Source organism: Hyperolius riggenbachi, chromosome 1 (genome assembly GCF_040937935.1).
Source record: "Hyperolius riggenbachi isolate aHypRig1 chromosome 1, aHypRig1.pri, whole genome shotgun sequence".
In the NCBI taxonomy this organism is placed as follows: Eukaryota; Metazoa; Chordata; class Amphibia; order Anura; family Hyperoliidae; genus Hyperolius; species Hyperolius riggenbachi.
Genome location: NC_090646.1, coordinates 73,153,597 through 73,170,066, shown reverse-complemented (window position 1 = coordinate 73,170,066; position 16,470 = coordinate 73,153,597). Strand labels below are relative to the sequence as shown.

Genomic DNA, 16,470 nt, shown 5'->3' with positions numbered 1-16,470 from the left:
ATGCTGTGCAGTTACGCATGATCCTTACAAGTGCCGCATGATGTCCTATAGCATGACTGCGATACTTCACTAGCACATCCGCTACTACTTTAACTAACGTAGAAGCGGCTGTGCTAGTGAAGTATCGGGGTCACACCACAGGACATCATGCGGCACTTAAAAGGATCATGCGTAACGAGTGCACACTCTGCTGACAGGACTGAGCATAGCGTGCAAACACTTCTTTTATCCTGCGCTGCTATTGCGCATTACTCGCAAATCAACCTCCCTGTGTGTAGTGCCATTCATGTTTTGTTACCCTAAGGGGTTACAATGAACTCTGTGGACTTTGACGATGTCACAATGGTCAGCTGACCAGGAACGGGCTGTCCAGTTTTGGGTGTGGTGTTCTAACACTTGTATATACAGTATTCACTGTGATTCTGAGGTAACATGTACACCCGATGTACTAACACTTGTATATACAGTATTCACTGTGATTCTGAGGTAGCATGTACACCCGATGTACTAACACTTGTATATATTCACTGTGATTCTGAGGTAGCATGTACACCCGATGTACTAACACTTGTATATACAGTATTCACTGTGATTCTGAGGTAGCGTGTACACCCGATGTACTAACACTTGTATATATTCACTGTGATTCTGAGGTAGCGTGTACACCCGATGTACTAACACTTGTATATATTCACTGTGATTCTGAGGTAGCATGTACACCCGATGTACTAACACTTGTATATATTCACTGTGATTCTGAGGTAGCATGTACACCCGATGTACTAACCATTGTATATACAGTATTCACTGTGATTCTGAGGTAGCGTGTACACCCGATGTACTAACACTTGTATATATTCACTGTGATTCTGAGGTAGCGTGTACACCCGATGTACTAACACTTGTATATATTCACTGTGATTCTGAGGTAGCATGTACACCCGATGTACTAACACTTGTATATATTCACTGTGATTCTGAGGTAGCATGTACACCCGATGTACTAACACTTGTATATATTCACTGTGATTCTGAGGTAGCATGTACACCCGATGTACTAACACTTGTATATACAGTATTCACTGTGATTCTGAGGTAGCGTGTACACCCGATGTACTAACACTTGTATATATTCACTGTGATTCTGAGGTAGCGTGTACACCCGATGTACTAACACTTGTATATATTCACTGTGATTCTGAGGTAGCATGTACACCCGATGTACTAACACTTGTATATATTCACTGTGATTCTGAGGTAGCATGTACACCCGATGTACTAACACTTGTATATATTCACTGTGATTCTGAGGTAGCATGTACACCCGATGTACTAACACTTGTATATACAGTATTCACTGTGATTCTGAGGTAGCGTGTACACCCGATGTACTAACACTTGTATATATTCACTGTGATTCTGAGGTAGCGTGTACACCCGATGTACTAACACTTGTATATATTCACTGTGATTCTGAGGTAGCATGTACACCCGATGTACTAACACTTGTATATATTCACTGTGATTCTGAGGTAGCGTGTACACCCGATGTACTAACACTTGTATATATTCACTGTGATTCTGAGGTAGCATGTACACCCGATGTACTAACACTTGTATATATTCACTGTGATTCTGAGGTAGCATGTACACCCGATGTACTAACACTTGTATATACAGTATTCACTGTGATTCTGAGGTAGCGTGTACACCCGATGTACTAACACTTGTATATATTCACTGTGATTCTGAGGTAGCGTGTACACCCGATGTACTAACACTTGTATATATTCACTGTGATTCTGAGGTAGCATGTACACCCGATGTACTAACACTTGTATATATTCACTGTGATTCTGAGGTAGCATGTACACCCGATGTACTAACACTTGTATATACAGTATTCACTGTGATTCTGAGGTAGCGTGTACACCCGATGTACTAACACTTGTATATATTCACTGTGATTCTGAGGTAGCGTGTACACCCGATGTACTAACACTTGTATATATTCACTGTGATTCTGAGGTAGCATGTACACCCGATGTACTAACACTTGTATATATTCACTGTGATTCTGAGGTAGCATGTACACCCGATGTACTAACACTTGTATATATTCACTGTGATTCTGAGGTAGCATGTACACCCGATGTACTAACACTTGTATATACAGTATTCACTGTGATTCTGAGGTAGCGTGTACACCCGATGTACTAACACTTGTATATATTCACTGTGATTCTGAGGTAGCGTGTACACCCGATGTACTAACACTTGTATATATTCACTGTGATTCTGAGGTAGCATGTACACCCGATGTACTAACACTTGTATATATTCACTGTGATTCTGAGGTAGCATGTACACCCGATGTACTAACACTTGTATATATTCACTGTGATTCTGAGGTAGCATGTACACCCGATGTACTAACACTTGTATATACAGTATTCACTGTGATTCTGAGGTAGCGTGTACACCCGATGTACTAACACTTGTATATATTCACTGTGATTCTGAGGTAGCGTGTACACCCGATGTACTAACACTTGTATATATTCACTGTGATTCTGAGGTAGCATGTACACCCGATGTACTAACACTTGTATATATTCACTGTGATTCTGAGGTAGCGTGTACACCCGATGTACTAACACTTGTATATATTCACTGTGATTCTGAGGTAGCATGTACACCCGATGTACTAACACTTGTATATATTCACTGTGATTCTGAGGTAGCATGTACACCCGATGTACTGACACTTGTATATATTCACTGTGATTCTGAGGTAGCATGTACACCCGATGTACTAACACTTGTATATACAGTATTCACTGTGATTCTGAGGTAACATGTACACCCGATGTACTAACACTTGTATATACAGTATTCACTGTGATTCTGAGGTAGCATGTACACCCGATGTACTAACACTTGTATATACAGTATTCACTGTGATTCTGAGGTAGCATGTACACCCGATGTTCTAACACTTGTATATACAGTATTCACTGTGATTCTGAGGTAGCATGTACACCCGATGTACTAACACTTGTATATATTCACTGTGATTCTGAGGTAGCATGTACACCCGATGTACTAACACTTGTATATACAGTATTCACTGTGATTCTGAGGTAGCATGTACACCCGATGTACTAACACTTGTATATATTCACTGTGATTCTGAGGTAGCATGTACACCCGATGTACTAACACTTGTATATACAGTATTCACTGTGATTCTGAGGTAGCATGTACACCCGATGTTCTAACACTTGTATATACAGTATTCACTGTGATTCTGAGGTAGCATGTACACCCGATGTACTAACACTTGTATATATTCACTGTGATTCTGAGGTAGCATGTACACCCGATGTACTAACACTTGTATATACAGTATTCACTGTGATTCTGAGGTAGCATGTACACCCGATGTACTAACACTTGTATATATTCACTGTGATTCTGAGGTAGCATGTACACCCGATGTACTAACACTTGTATATATTCACTGTGATTCTGAGGTAGCATGTACACCCGATGTACTAACACTTGTATATATTCACTGTGATTCTGAGGTAGCATGTACACCCGATGTACTAACACTTGTATATATTCACTGTGATTCTGAGGTAGCATGTACACCCGATGTACTAACACTTGTATATATTCACTGTGATTCTGAGGTAGCGTGTACACCCGATGTACTAACACTTGTATATATTCACTGTGATTCTGAGGTAGCGTGTACACCCGATGTACTAACACTTGTATATATTCACTGTGATTCTGAGGTAGCATGTACACCCGATGTACTAACACTTGTATATATTCACTGTGATTCTGAGGTAGCGTGTACACCCGATGTACTAACACTTGTATATATTCACTGTGATTCTGAGGTAGCGTGTACACCCGATGTACTAACACTTGTATATATTCACTGTGATTCTGAGGTAGCGTGTACACTAGAGTTGGGCCGAACGGTTCGCCGGCGAACGTGGTTCGCGCGAACTTAGGTGGTTCGCGTGCGGGTACCGCACGCGAACATTTTGCGGAAGAAGTTCGGTTCGCCCCATAATGCACCTGAGGGTCAACTTTGACCCTCTACATCACAGTCAGCAGGCCCAGTGTAGCCAATTAGGCTACACTAGCCCCTGGAGCCCCACCCCATATATATAAGGCAGCGGCGGCCATTACGGCCACTCGTGTGCCTGCATTAGTGAGAGTAGGGCGAGCTGCTGCAGTCTCTCATATAGGGAAAGATTAGTTAGGCTTAACTTCTTCCTGGCTGCATACCTGTTCTGTTCAGTGAGCCCTCAGCCCACTGCATACCTGTACTGTGATCCTGCCACTGCATACCTGTTCAGTGATCCTGCCACTGCATACCTGTTCTGTGAACCCACCCACCACCACTGCATACCTGTTCAGTGATCCTGCCACTGCATACCTGTTCTGTGAACCCACCCACCACTGCATACCTGTTCAGTGATCCTGCTGCCACTGCATACCTGTTCTGTGAACCCACCCACCACTGCATACCTGTTCAGTGATCCTGCCACTGCATACTTGTTCTGTGAACCCACCCACCACCACTGCATACCTGTTCAGTGATCCTGCCACTGCATACCTGTTCAGTGAACCCGCCACTGCATACCTGTTCTGTTCAGTGGACCCGCCACTGTATACCTGTTTAGTGAACCCGCCACTGCATACCTGTTCTGTTCAGTGGAGTTTGGTGTGTCAGTGTGAAGCAGTACCTTAATTACACTACCTGATTGATGTATACACATGCAAGATGTTTTAACCCCCTTGGCGGTATGAAAAATACCGCCAGGGGGAAGCGCAACAGTTTTTTTAAATTTTTTTTTTTTTTTATCATGTAGCGAGCCGAGGGCTCGCTACATGATAGCCGCTGCTCAGCGGCATCCCCCCGCCCGCTTCGATCGCCTTCGGCGGTCACCGATCAGGAAATCCCGTTCAAAGAACGGGATTTCCTGGAGGGCTTCCCCCGTCGCCATGGCGACGGGGCGGGATGACGTCACCGACGTCAGCGACGTCGGGACGTCATTGGGAGACCCGATCCACCCCTCGGCGCTGCCTGGCACTGATTGGCCAGGCAGCGCTCGGGGTCTGGGGGGGGGGGGGGCCGCGCGCCGCACCGGATAGCGGCGATCGGGTGCGCGGCGGCGGCGATCGGGGTGCTGGCGCAGCTAGCAAAGTGCTAGCTGCGTCCAGCAAAAAAAAAATTAAGTAAATCGGCCCAGCAGGGCCTGAGCGGCACCCTCCGGCGGCTTACCCCGTGTCACACACGGGGTTACCGCCAAGGAGGTTAAAGCACTTTAGGCCTGTCATTTAGCATTCAATGTGATTTCTGCCCTTAAAACGCTGCTTTTCGTCAAATCCAGATTTTTCCCGGGGACTTTTGGCGTGTATCCCACTCCGCCATGCCCCCCTCCAGGTGTTAGACCCCTTGAAACATCTTTTCCATCACTTTTGTGGCCAGCATAATTATTTTTTTTTTTCAAAGTTCGCATCCCCATTGAAGTCTATTGCGGTTCGCGAACTTTAACGCGAACCGAACCTTTCGCGGAAGTTCGCGAACCCGGTTCGCGAACCTAAAATCGGAGGTTCGGCCCAACTCTAGTGTACACCCGATGTACTAACACTTGTATATACAGTATTCACTGTGATTCTGAGGTAGCATGTACACCCGATGTACTAACAATTGTATATATTCACTGTGATTCTGAGGTAGCATGTACACCCGATGTACTAACACTTGTATATATTCACTGTGATTCTGAGGTAGCATGTACACCCGATGTACTAACACTTGTATATATTCACTGTGATTCTGAGGTAGCATGTATACCCAATGTACTAACACTTGTATATATTCACTGTGATTCTGAGGAAGCATGTACACCCGATGTACTAACACTTGTATATATTCACTGTGATTCTGAGGTAGCGTGTACACCCGATATACTAACACTTGTATATATTCACTGTGATTCTGAGGTAGCATGTATACCCAATGTACTAACACTTGTATATATTCACTGTGATTCTGAGGAAGCATGTACACCCGATGTACTAACACTTGTATATATTCACTGTGATTCTGAGGAAGCATGTACACCCGATGTACTAACACTTGTATATATTCACTGTGATTCTGAGGTAACGTGTACACCCGATGTACTAACACTTGTATATATTCACTGTGATTCTGAGGTAGCGTGTACACCCGATGTACTAACACTTGTATATATTCACTGTGATTCTGAGGTAGCGTGTACACCCGATGTACTAACACTTGTATATATTCACTGTGATTCTGAGGTAGCGTGTACACCCGATGTTCTAGCACTTGTATATATTCACTGTGATTCTGAGGTAGCGTGTACACCCGATGTACTAACACTTGTATATATTCACTGTGATTCTGAGGTAGCGTGTACACCCGATGTACTAACACTTGTATATATTCACTGTGATTCTGAGGTAGCATGTACACCCGATATACTAACACTTGTATATATTCACTGTGATTCTGAGGTAGCGTGTACACCCGATATACTAACACTTGTATATATTCACTGTGATCCTGAGGTAGCATGTACACCTGATGTACTAACACTTGTATATATTCACTGTGATTCTGAGGTAGCGTGTACACCCGATGTACCAACACTTGTATATATTCACTGTGATTCTGAGGTAGCGTGTACACCCGATGTACTAACACTTGTATATATTCACTGTGATTCTGAGGTAGCGTGTACACCCGATGTACTAACACTTGTATATATTCACTGTGATTCTGAGGTAGCGTGTACACCCGATGTACTAACACTTGTATATATTCACTGTGATTCTGAGGTAGCATGTATACCCAATGTACTAACACTTGTATATATTCACTGTGATTCTGAGGTAGCATGTACACCCGATGAAGTGGTAACCCAGAAACATGTTGTGTAACTGCCTAGATTTAATCAACACAAATTCAAAAGACTATTGAGAGCCTCCTTCACATTATTTGTTATGGAATAAGTGTTGAGTTGTGACCCTCAGGAGGATTGTGAACTGGCTACCTAGGCTTGACCATGACTAGGGGAAGGGTGAGACACAACAAACACTTTCATTGGATTACAGTCTGTGGTCAATGCCTAGATTTCTGCTGCAGGTGATGCAAGGATACAAGAAAGCTGAAAGGTTAGTATTTTTATTTATGCTGTGGCCGGCAGATGACGTCATGTGATCACGGACAGCTGTAAGTTAAAAAACAAAAGCAGGCATGCTGAGCGCCCATACCAGTGTTTGCCCAGGGACATATGTTCCCCCATGCTCACCTCATGCTACACCTCTGTAGCTATCACTAACAGGGTTGTGGTGTGTCCTTTGCTGGTTAATCTAAAGGTTCTAATTTGTCTCTTCTACTGCCTTTTCTTTCTTTCTCTCTGTACTTTCTCCTTCTCTCTTCTATGGTCAAGATATATTGTGTATCCCTCTTTCAGGGCAGCATTTATCTTTAATCACTAATATTGCTGAGTGACTTGAACTGCCCTCAGTTGCCATAGACTATTTGATGCATAGTAATCCTGTGTTATCATAGATTATCAGCGCTGTCTATATAGATTTGCTTCCCTGTAAGGGATAGTTCACACTGGGCGTTCGGAGCACAGCTAGCCCGCGATCGCGATTTTAACTTAAATATCTTGATTCTGCTGCAATTTGCACTTGTGATTCCCGTTCAATAGCATGGGAATCACAGGGCAATCGCCCCCAAAACGCTGCATGCAGCGCGGTTTCGATTGATTGAAATTGCAACCACTGTAGTGTACATGTATCCATAGGGATGCATTGTAGCAGCGCTTTGCTGATCGCTGGCGATCAGCAAAGCGCTCAAGAATGACCCCAAAGTGAACTGGCCCTAACTGGAGTTGTCTGTGATGACATTGTATTGCACGTTGAATACTGTCAAACTTTGTTATGAAAAATAAAGAATATTTTGAAAAAATGCATATTCATCCCTAATGGAGGCAGACTACATGCTATGATAAAATTAATTCCTAGAAATTAAGTGGCTGCCTTTCTGTACAGTTTTCCTTTCATTATGTCAATTAGAAGTTAATTGCTGCTAAAAGAGGAAGGAGGTTTTTGTACGGCTCTGTATCACTGTGTGTATGGGAAGCTGCTACTCTGCTGACAGTGATAGACGGCTTCATCTTCCTCCTTCACACCAGTTATTCTGAGAGTGAAATCCTGTCCTGACCGAGATCCACTGAACCTGGCTGGGGCTCCAGAGTGAAGAGTGGTGGCATATCTGATAATCAGTGCTGGAGGCTGTCCTGGTTTCTGCTGGTACCAGTGTAAGTAGTTGTTGATGCCAGCACTGGCTTTACATGCCATGGTGACTGTATCCCCTGGACTGGCAGTGATATCATTAGGAGACTGTGTCAGTGTAATCTGTGCCCAGGAGCCTGAGGAGTATAAAGAAACTGATTACACATTATTATAGTAACTTCCATCATTAGTGTCTATGCACAGTAAGTGTAACACCTTATCCATAGTATTGCCGTGTATGGCATTATGTGACACTCTCACCATGAATACAGAGCAGTATGGCGGCCAGCAGAAGCCCCTGAGATCCCATCCTGGTGTCTCTGCACTGACAGACACAGACTACTGAGATGTCACCTGTACAATGTCTCCTATATAACAGCTGCAATCATTAGGGGGACACGCCCACCTCACATAGGTCACACAGGAAGCATGCAAATTATCTCCTGTCCTCACAGGTCACACCTCACCTCTCTGCATCACATGACTGAGCACCGATTCTCTATTTATACACAAATGAGAAATAAACAAAAATTACTTCTGAATGATCAGTTTTACTAACAAAATGCAAAGAAATGTTTTTGGTTTCCTCGCAAACACCAGCCAGAGTGCCAGTAGCCCATCTAGTATAGAAGGCTTCCTTGACTCGCTCCTAGTGTTGGGCATATAGTAGCATCTGCTAAAGCCTCCTGCAGCGGCAGAGCAGTCTCCGGCTGGGGAGCAAGCACTGGAGCGCGGGGAGTGGGAAAGGAGTGGGAAGGCTCTATAGGACCCAGAGCTTTCCCTCTCCTTTGGTGGGTATTTGTTTTTGTTTTGTTTTTTTGTATTTGCTTCAGATTCCCTGTAAGTTCTCCATTTTTGTTTTTAAAGGAAACCTTAAGTGAAAGGTATATAGAGGCTGCCATATTTATTTCCTTTTAAGCAATGTATATTCTTCTGATTGGTTGATGGGAGTGGGCGTGGCTGTGGGGGTCTCCTCTGCTTCTTAAGCCCTTGGTGTTCACTTGCAAACTGTCTGCTGTTGTGAATACTTAGTGTTAGCACTCAGACCTTAGTCAGTATCCGGCCTGCTTTGATCCGGGAGGAAACCGGAGCTTTCACACAAGACTAGGATTGTTATATATTGTTATTACTTGATATTCTGCGTACGACTCTGGCTCACTTCTGACTTTGCTCTTGCTTATCGATTCTGTACTTTTGCCCATCTGATTCTGTTGCTGACTCTGTCTGAATTACCTCTACTCTCTTGCCTGCCGAATTTGTACTGTACCTGCCTGTCTGTTACCGAACCTAGCCTGTCTGACCACTCCACTCACCAGTGAGCCCTTGTCACTGGTGAGGTTCTACTGATAGTACCCACCAGCTCCTCTGGTGAGGTTTAGTTAAACTAATCAGTTATCCAGTTGCACCAAGCACTATACACTTCTGTTACCTGTTAGCTATACTTGTATTATTGGTGATTCTGCAGATCACCACATAATCAGGTATAGTGTCTGGATTATTGGTGATACTGAAGATCACACAATAACCAGACGTCTGTGTTGCTACACCAATCGTTACAGAACAGCAGACCAAAATGTCGATGGATGCACTGTGCAGTCATGTTGAACTTTTGATCACGGCTGTTAATCATTTGACCCTCACGGTTAACACCCAACAGCAGGGGCGTAACTAAAAATCACTGGGCCCCCCTGAGAAAATTTGGATGGGGCCCCTTCCGCCAACCTCCCCCCTCCCCCGACTCAGTCATTAGAACAATTGTGCAGAGGATAGAAAGCTTTTTCTCTCTGTGCCCAGACTCCTCAAGCATCACTACAGTACTACAGTACACAGGAAAGACAGCAACACTGTACACAAGACCCTGCTGAACACTGAATAGGGATTGCCTACAAATCTTTGTATGGTTCCTTATCAGTGGCTGAACAGATGCAGTCATTAGAAAAACTGCATAGAACAGAAAGTTTTCTCTCCTTGTCTTTAGTTGTCAGTCTTTCAGGACAGGGCCCCCTGTGGCTTCTGGGCCCCCCTGCGACTGCATCCCTTCCAGGGTCTATTGTTACGCCCATGCCCAACAGACTCAGATTAGTCAACTGTCTGAGGTGGTGCACACCATTCAAGCACCTAATGCACCAGTGTCATCCCCTCTTGTTACGGAGCCCAGAATGCCTCTCCCTGAAAGGTTTTCTGGGCACAGGCCCGATTTTCAGAATTTTAAGAATCAGTGTCTTTCATATTTTGAGTTATGTCCAACCTCATCGGGGACTGAGAGTCAGAAGGTCATTTTTATAAAGGCTTTACTATCTGGTGAATCGCAGTCTTGGGCCTACAGTCTCCCCGATACTCACAAGGCGCTGGCATCTGTTCAGGATTTTTTTAAAGCGATGGCAGTCATATATGATGATCCTGATTTAGCTATGACATCAGAGAGGAAACTCAAAACCCTCAGACAGGGGCATAACACTGTGGAAACTTACGCAGCTGAGTTTAGAAGGTGGGCAGTGTCAGTCAGATGGGGGCAGTATGCTCTATTAGACTGTTTTTTATCAGGACTATCTGATGCTGTTGCTGATTTGATGCTGGGTCACCCAGAACCCAAGTCTTTGGATGAGGCGATCTCTCTTGCTGTGAAGATTGATCGCCGACTCCGATATCAAAGGCAGACTCGGGATAGAGCCCCCAGGGGATTTTCTCAGATTGTTTTCCCCACTCTTGCTCCTGCTCCTCCTCAGGACGAGCCAATTCAAATTGGACACACCAAGCTCTCTGAGGTTGAGAAAAACAGGAGATATTTGGATAGAATCTGTCTGTTTTGCGCAGAGACGGGGCATATGGTCCAAAGTTGTCCCAAGAAGGCTGAAAAACTGGTTCTTGGTGGTACTAGCCTAGGCGATCCTATCTTGCCTTTAAAGAATAATCGTGTACTCCTCCCGTGTTCTATTACCTGGGAAGATAAGGTACAAGCTACCCAGGCCCTTATAGACTCTGGCTCCTCAGCCAATTTCATGGATTATGATTTTACTGTTAAGTTTGGTTTTCCCTTCCGTTCTTTGGGACGTCAGCTTGTTGTTACTGCCATGGATGATTCTCCACTGCAGGGAAAACAATCTCTCTCTCAGACTCCTGTATTATTATGTCAGGTGGGGGCTTTACATAAAGAACAAATACAATTTCTTGTTCTCAAAATGGCTACCTCCACTGTTATTCTTGGTATGCCATGGCTTCAAAAACACTCCCCTCAGATTGACTGGAGTACCAGACAATTGTTGAGCTGGTCCTCCTATTTCCATCATCACTGTATGGAGAAGGTCACGGTATGTGCCACCAAGGTCCAAGTGGAGGGGTTGCCTACTCAGTATTCTGACTTTGCGGAGGTTTTCTGTCCCCGGGCCGCAGACAAACTTCCACCCCATCGAAGTTTTGACTGTCCCATTGAGTTGAGATCAGGTTGTATGCCCCCTAGGGGCCATTTGTATAATTTTCTGGGCCTGAGAAACTTGCCATGCAGGAGTATATCAAAGAAAATTTGGCCAAAGGGTTCATCTGCCCATCTAGGTCCCCGGCCGGGGCAGGCTTCTTTTTTGTGCAGAAAATGGACGGGGGTGTTCGGCCGTGTATCAATAACAGAGGGTTGCACAAGATTACTGTGAAAAATCTTTATCCTCTCCCTCTGATTGCTGATCTATTCTCTCAGATTACACATGCAGGTGTCTTCACTAAACTTGATCTCAGAGGGGCATACAACCTGATTCGCATAAGAGAAGGTGACGAGTGGAAGACGGCGTTCAACACACCCGACGGGCACTACGAGTACCTTGTTATGCCCTTCGGGTTGTGCAACTCACCCGCCGCCTTCCAAGAATTAATTAATGAGGTTTTTAGAGAAGTCCTAGGGCGATTCGTCCTCCTCTATTTAGATGACATACTCATTTTTTCATCCAATTTAGCTGAACACAGGGAACACGTGAAGTATGTTTTAGGGAAACTTCGACAGAATTCCCTGTATGCTAAAATTGAGAAATGTCTTTTTGAAGTTTCTGAGGTTCTCTTTTTGGGGTACATAATCTCTACCGCAGGATTGTCTGTGGACCCCAGGAAGGTATCTGCTGTCCTGGAGTGGCCGCAACCCTTGGGGTTGAAGGCACTCCAGCGATTCCTTGGCTTTGCCAACTACTACAGAAGGTTCATAAAGGGATTTTCTTCTGTGGTATCACCTCTTACTGAGCTTACCAAGAAGGGGGCAGATACCTACAATTGGTCATCAGAAGCTCAGTCTGCCTTTTCATTGCTTAAAGAGTTGTTTTGCTCCGCTCCCATTTTGAGACATGTGAATGTTGCTCTCCCTTTCATTGTTGAGGTGGATGCTTCAGAAATCGGGGTTGGGGCTGTACTGTCTCAACACTCCGGTCTACAGGGCAGGTTGCACACCTGTGCATATTTCTCTCGGAAGTTTTCTCCCGCTAAGAGAAATTATGATATTGGGAATCGAGAGCTGTTGGCTATCAAGCTTGCTTTTGAGGAATGGCGACATTGGCTCGAGGGAGCTGAACATACCATAACAGTCTATACCGATCACAAGAATTTAGTGTATATTGAAGGGGCTTAACGCCTCAGTCCCAGACAGACTCGTTGGTCCCTGTTTTTCGCGAGATTCAGGTTCATTATTACCTACAGACCGGGTAGTAAAAACATTAAGGCAGACGCCTTGTCTAGATGTTTTGAGCCCGAGACAGTGCAGCCCTCTACCCCGGTAGGCATCCTTCCCGAGAAACTGGTTCTTGCTGCTGCTGAAATTTGGGAGGATGCGGCTTCTGCTTTGGAATCATTTCAACAGGCGGATGAGAGACGGTCTGAGGAGTGGGAGTTTGCACCAGGTGACATGGTGTGGGCACTGCCTTCCAGAATAAGGGGGGTTAGATCTTCCCATGTGTCCCTGTTAAATCCTGCTATTCAGGTGGATTCCTCTCACTCCCTCCCTTTGGTGATTGATGCGGAGGAACTTAGGGAAGATGTGGGACCAGGTAGACCGTGTCCAGAGTCCACGCCTCAAGGGGGGGTACTGTAACATTCTTAGAAGATGCAGCTGCGGGCAGGCGGGGTGCCTACGCAGCTGCCTCGGTTTCCTTGGTGGGTGTTTCACCCAATCCTCCGGCGTCTAGCACGCCGAGGATGGGATTATCAGTGGCTCGTAGGGTTGCTGTATCGCGTGGGGGCACGCTTAGACAGGACCTTTATGCTGGAAGGAGGCGCGTCAGCTGACCTGCCGGTCGGCGGACGTCAGAGGAGACTCACGGCGCTTCTGATTGGTTGATGGGAGTGGGCGCGGCTGTGGGGTCTCCTCTGCTTCTTAAGCCCTTGGTGTTCACTTGCAAACTGTCTGCTGTCGTCAATACTTAGTGTTAGCGCTCAGACCTTAGTCAGTATCCGGCATGCTTTGATCCGGGAGGAAACCGGGGATTTCACACAAGACTAGGATTGTTATATATTGTTATTACTTGATATTCTGTGTACGACTCTGGCTCACTTCTGACTTTGCTGTTGCTGACTCTGCCTGAATTACCTCTACTCTCTTGCCTGCCGAATTTGTACTGTAACTGCCTGTCTGTTACCGAACCTAGCCTGTCTGACCACTCCACTCACCAGTGAGCCCTTGTCACTGGTGAGGTTCTACTGATAGTACCCACCAGCTCCTCTGGTGAGGTCTAGTTAAACTAATCAGTTATCTAGTTGCACCAAGCACTATACACTTCTATACACTTCTGTTACCTGTTAGCTATACTTGTATTATTGGTGATTCTGCAGATCACCACATAATCAGGTATAGTGTCTGGATTATTGGTGATACTGCAGATCACACAATAACCAGACATCTGTGTTGCTACACCAATCGTTACATAAATATATAATAACTATGCCCGTGATATAAGATTTCTCAATTTCCTTAAACTGTTTTTGACATTGTGTATTCAAGATAGCTTTCAGCGTGAGTTTTGTATTTCTTCTAAATAGTTGTTTGATGGGTTTTGTTTGTGTTCCTCTTCTAAGGCTGTCAGCGTTTTAATAGTTGATTGATTACTATCTGTCGATCTCTTATTTTGTCTGGATTTAAGTTTAATTAAAGGGTAGCTGTCGAGCATAAAATAAAAAAAAAACATTTTTATTTTTATCTGGTAAACAAGTAATAAGAATTGCTAGCCAGACAACCCAAAAGATAAAAATACCTCTAATTTTTCTTCCCCATAAAACATCATTACCCAGTTTCCCTGGTTGCTGGGTTTTCTTTTTTTCTTCTTTATTTTCCCCTCAGACGTAACTAATGCTGCCTGATTGGCTGAAGCTTCTTTTCCTCCTGTTTACTCTCCCACACCTCTGTTCCTCTCTAATTGGCCAATATTTCTCAATGCACTTTCTACTGCAGAGCTGGGCGGGAGTGTCTGAAGACTGGGAGAAAAGGGGGGGGGGGGGGTGGCTTCAGGATAGACACAGACAAAATGGAAATTCTTAGAAAGATTTTTTTCTTTTTTTACTATAGAAAAATCATTAAAATCAAATGTGGACAGTGCAATGCATATGTTATGTAAACAGAGCAAGTATTTATCTACTTATATATGTGTGGGTTTTTTTCTGAGATAGTATAGCTGACAGCTCCACTTTAAGATTCTTCTGGTGTAGCATTTACATGTGTGCCAGAGGTTTTTTTATCAGGAACTTCTCCTCTATCATTAATAAAAAAGAACCTCTAATCTTATCTGTTATAACTAAGACTACACAGTAACACCTTGGATTAAGAGTAACTTGCTTTAAGAGCACTTTGCAATACAAGCACACATTTTTGTGAAATTTTGACTTGATATACAAGCAACGTCTAGATATACAAGCAACGTCTAGATATACAAGCAAAGTGAAGTCCACATGCATCACGTCATCACAACTGAGCCGATAGTTCTTCCCCCTTTGGTGCTGCAGGATCGTACTTAATTCTACTTAAAGAGACTCCGTAACAAAAATTGCATCCTGTTTTTTATCATCCTACAAGTTCCAAAAGCTATTCTAATGTGTTCTGGCTTACTGCAGCACGTTCTACTAACACAGTCTCTGTAATAAATCAATGTATCTTTCCCCTGTCAGACTTGTCAGCCTGTGTCTGGAAGGCTGCCAAGTTCTTCAGTGTTGTGGTTCTGCTATGAACTCCCCCTTCTGGCCCCTCTCTGCACACTGCCTGTGTATTATTTAGGATTAGAGCAGCTTCTCTCTTCTCTCTTATCTTTTACAAGCTGGATAAATCGTCCTCTGAGCTGGCTGGGCTTTCACATACTGAGGAATTACAAACAAGGGCAAAGCTGTTTGCAGGAAGAAAAGAGCAACCTGAAACTTCAGTGCATGGGGGAAAGAAACACACAAATGATCTCTTGAGATTCAAAAGGAATGCTCTATACAGCCTGCTTGTGTATGGATGTATTTTCTATGTGTGGACATACTGTACATCAACCTACTTCCTGTTTTGGTGGCCATTTTGTTTGTTTACAAACAAACTTTTTAAAACTGTTTTTAACCACTTTTAATGCGGCGAGGAGCTGCGAAATTGTGACAGAGGGTAATAGGAGATGTCCCCTAACGCACTGGTATGTTTACTTTTGAGCGATTTTAACAATACAGATTCTCTTGAATGTGAGTGTAAAGACTGTGCAAAGTCACATTTCCCTGAAATCATCAAATGTTACTGTCATTAGATAAGTTACTTGTTAAAGTCACAAAACAAAGTTGGGGTGAGTCAACAGATGGCACTGACTGTTACTTATAGTGAAAGTCTTGTTTACATTTTTATTTTATACTAGTAAGAGAACAGAGACGCCAGCAGGATAAAAATTGATAAAAGTTCTAAAAAGTTGCTGGGAGGAGGTGGTGGACTTACCTCTGGAAAGCAGACATGAAAGACTGTATGAATTTATACAAACACATTTATTATAGGTACCCCAAAGGATGCAACGCGTTTCGCAGGCACGGCCCGCTTCATCAAGCAATAAAGTGGGGGACAAACTGTGGACAAGAGACAACAAACATTGCTATAGTGAGTTCTGAAACTGGTTAGTTGCAGAATGTATGCAGTAC

The 16,470-nt window shown here is 44.1% G+C and overlaps 1 gene segment (V, D, J or C); it reads right to left on the bottom strand.

Annotated features, from left to right (window-relative positions):
* LOC137563083 (Ig kappa chain V-III region MOPC 63-like) overlaps nt 1-8,692 on the bottom strand; it is a 662,489-nt gene extending 653,797 nt beyond the window's left edge. The window contains 2 exon segments of the C gene segment in view: nt 8,210-8,504; nt 8,629-8,692. Coding sequence covers nt 8,210-8,504; nt 8,629-8,677 — 344 coding nt within the window.
* Between the last annotated feature and the right edge of the window lie 7,778 nt (nt 8,693-16,470).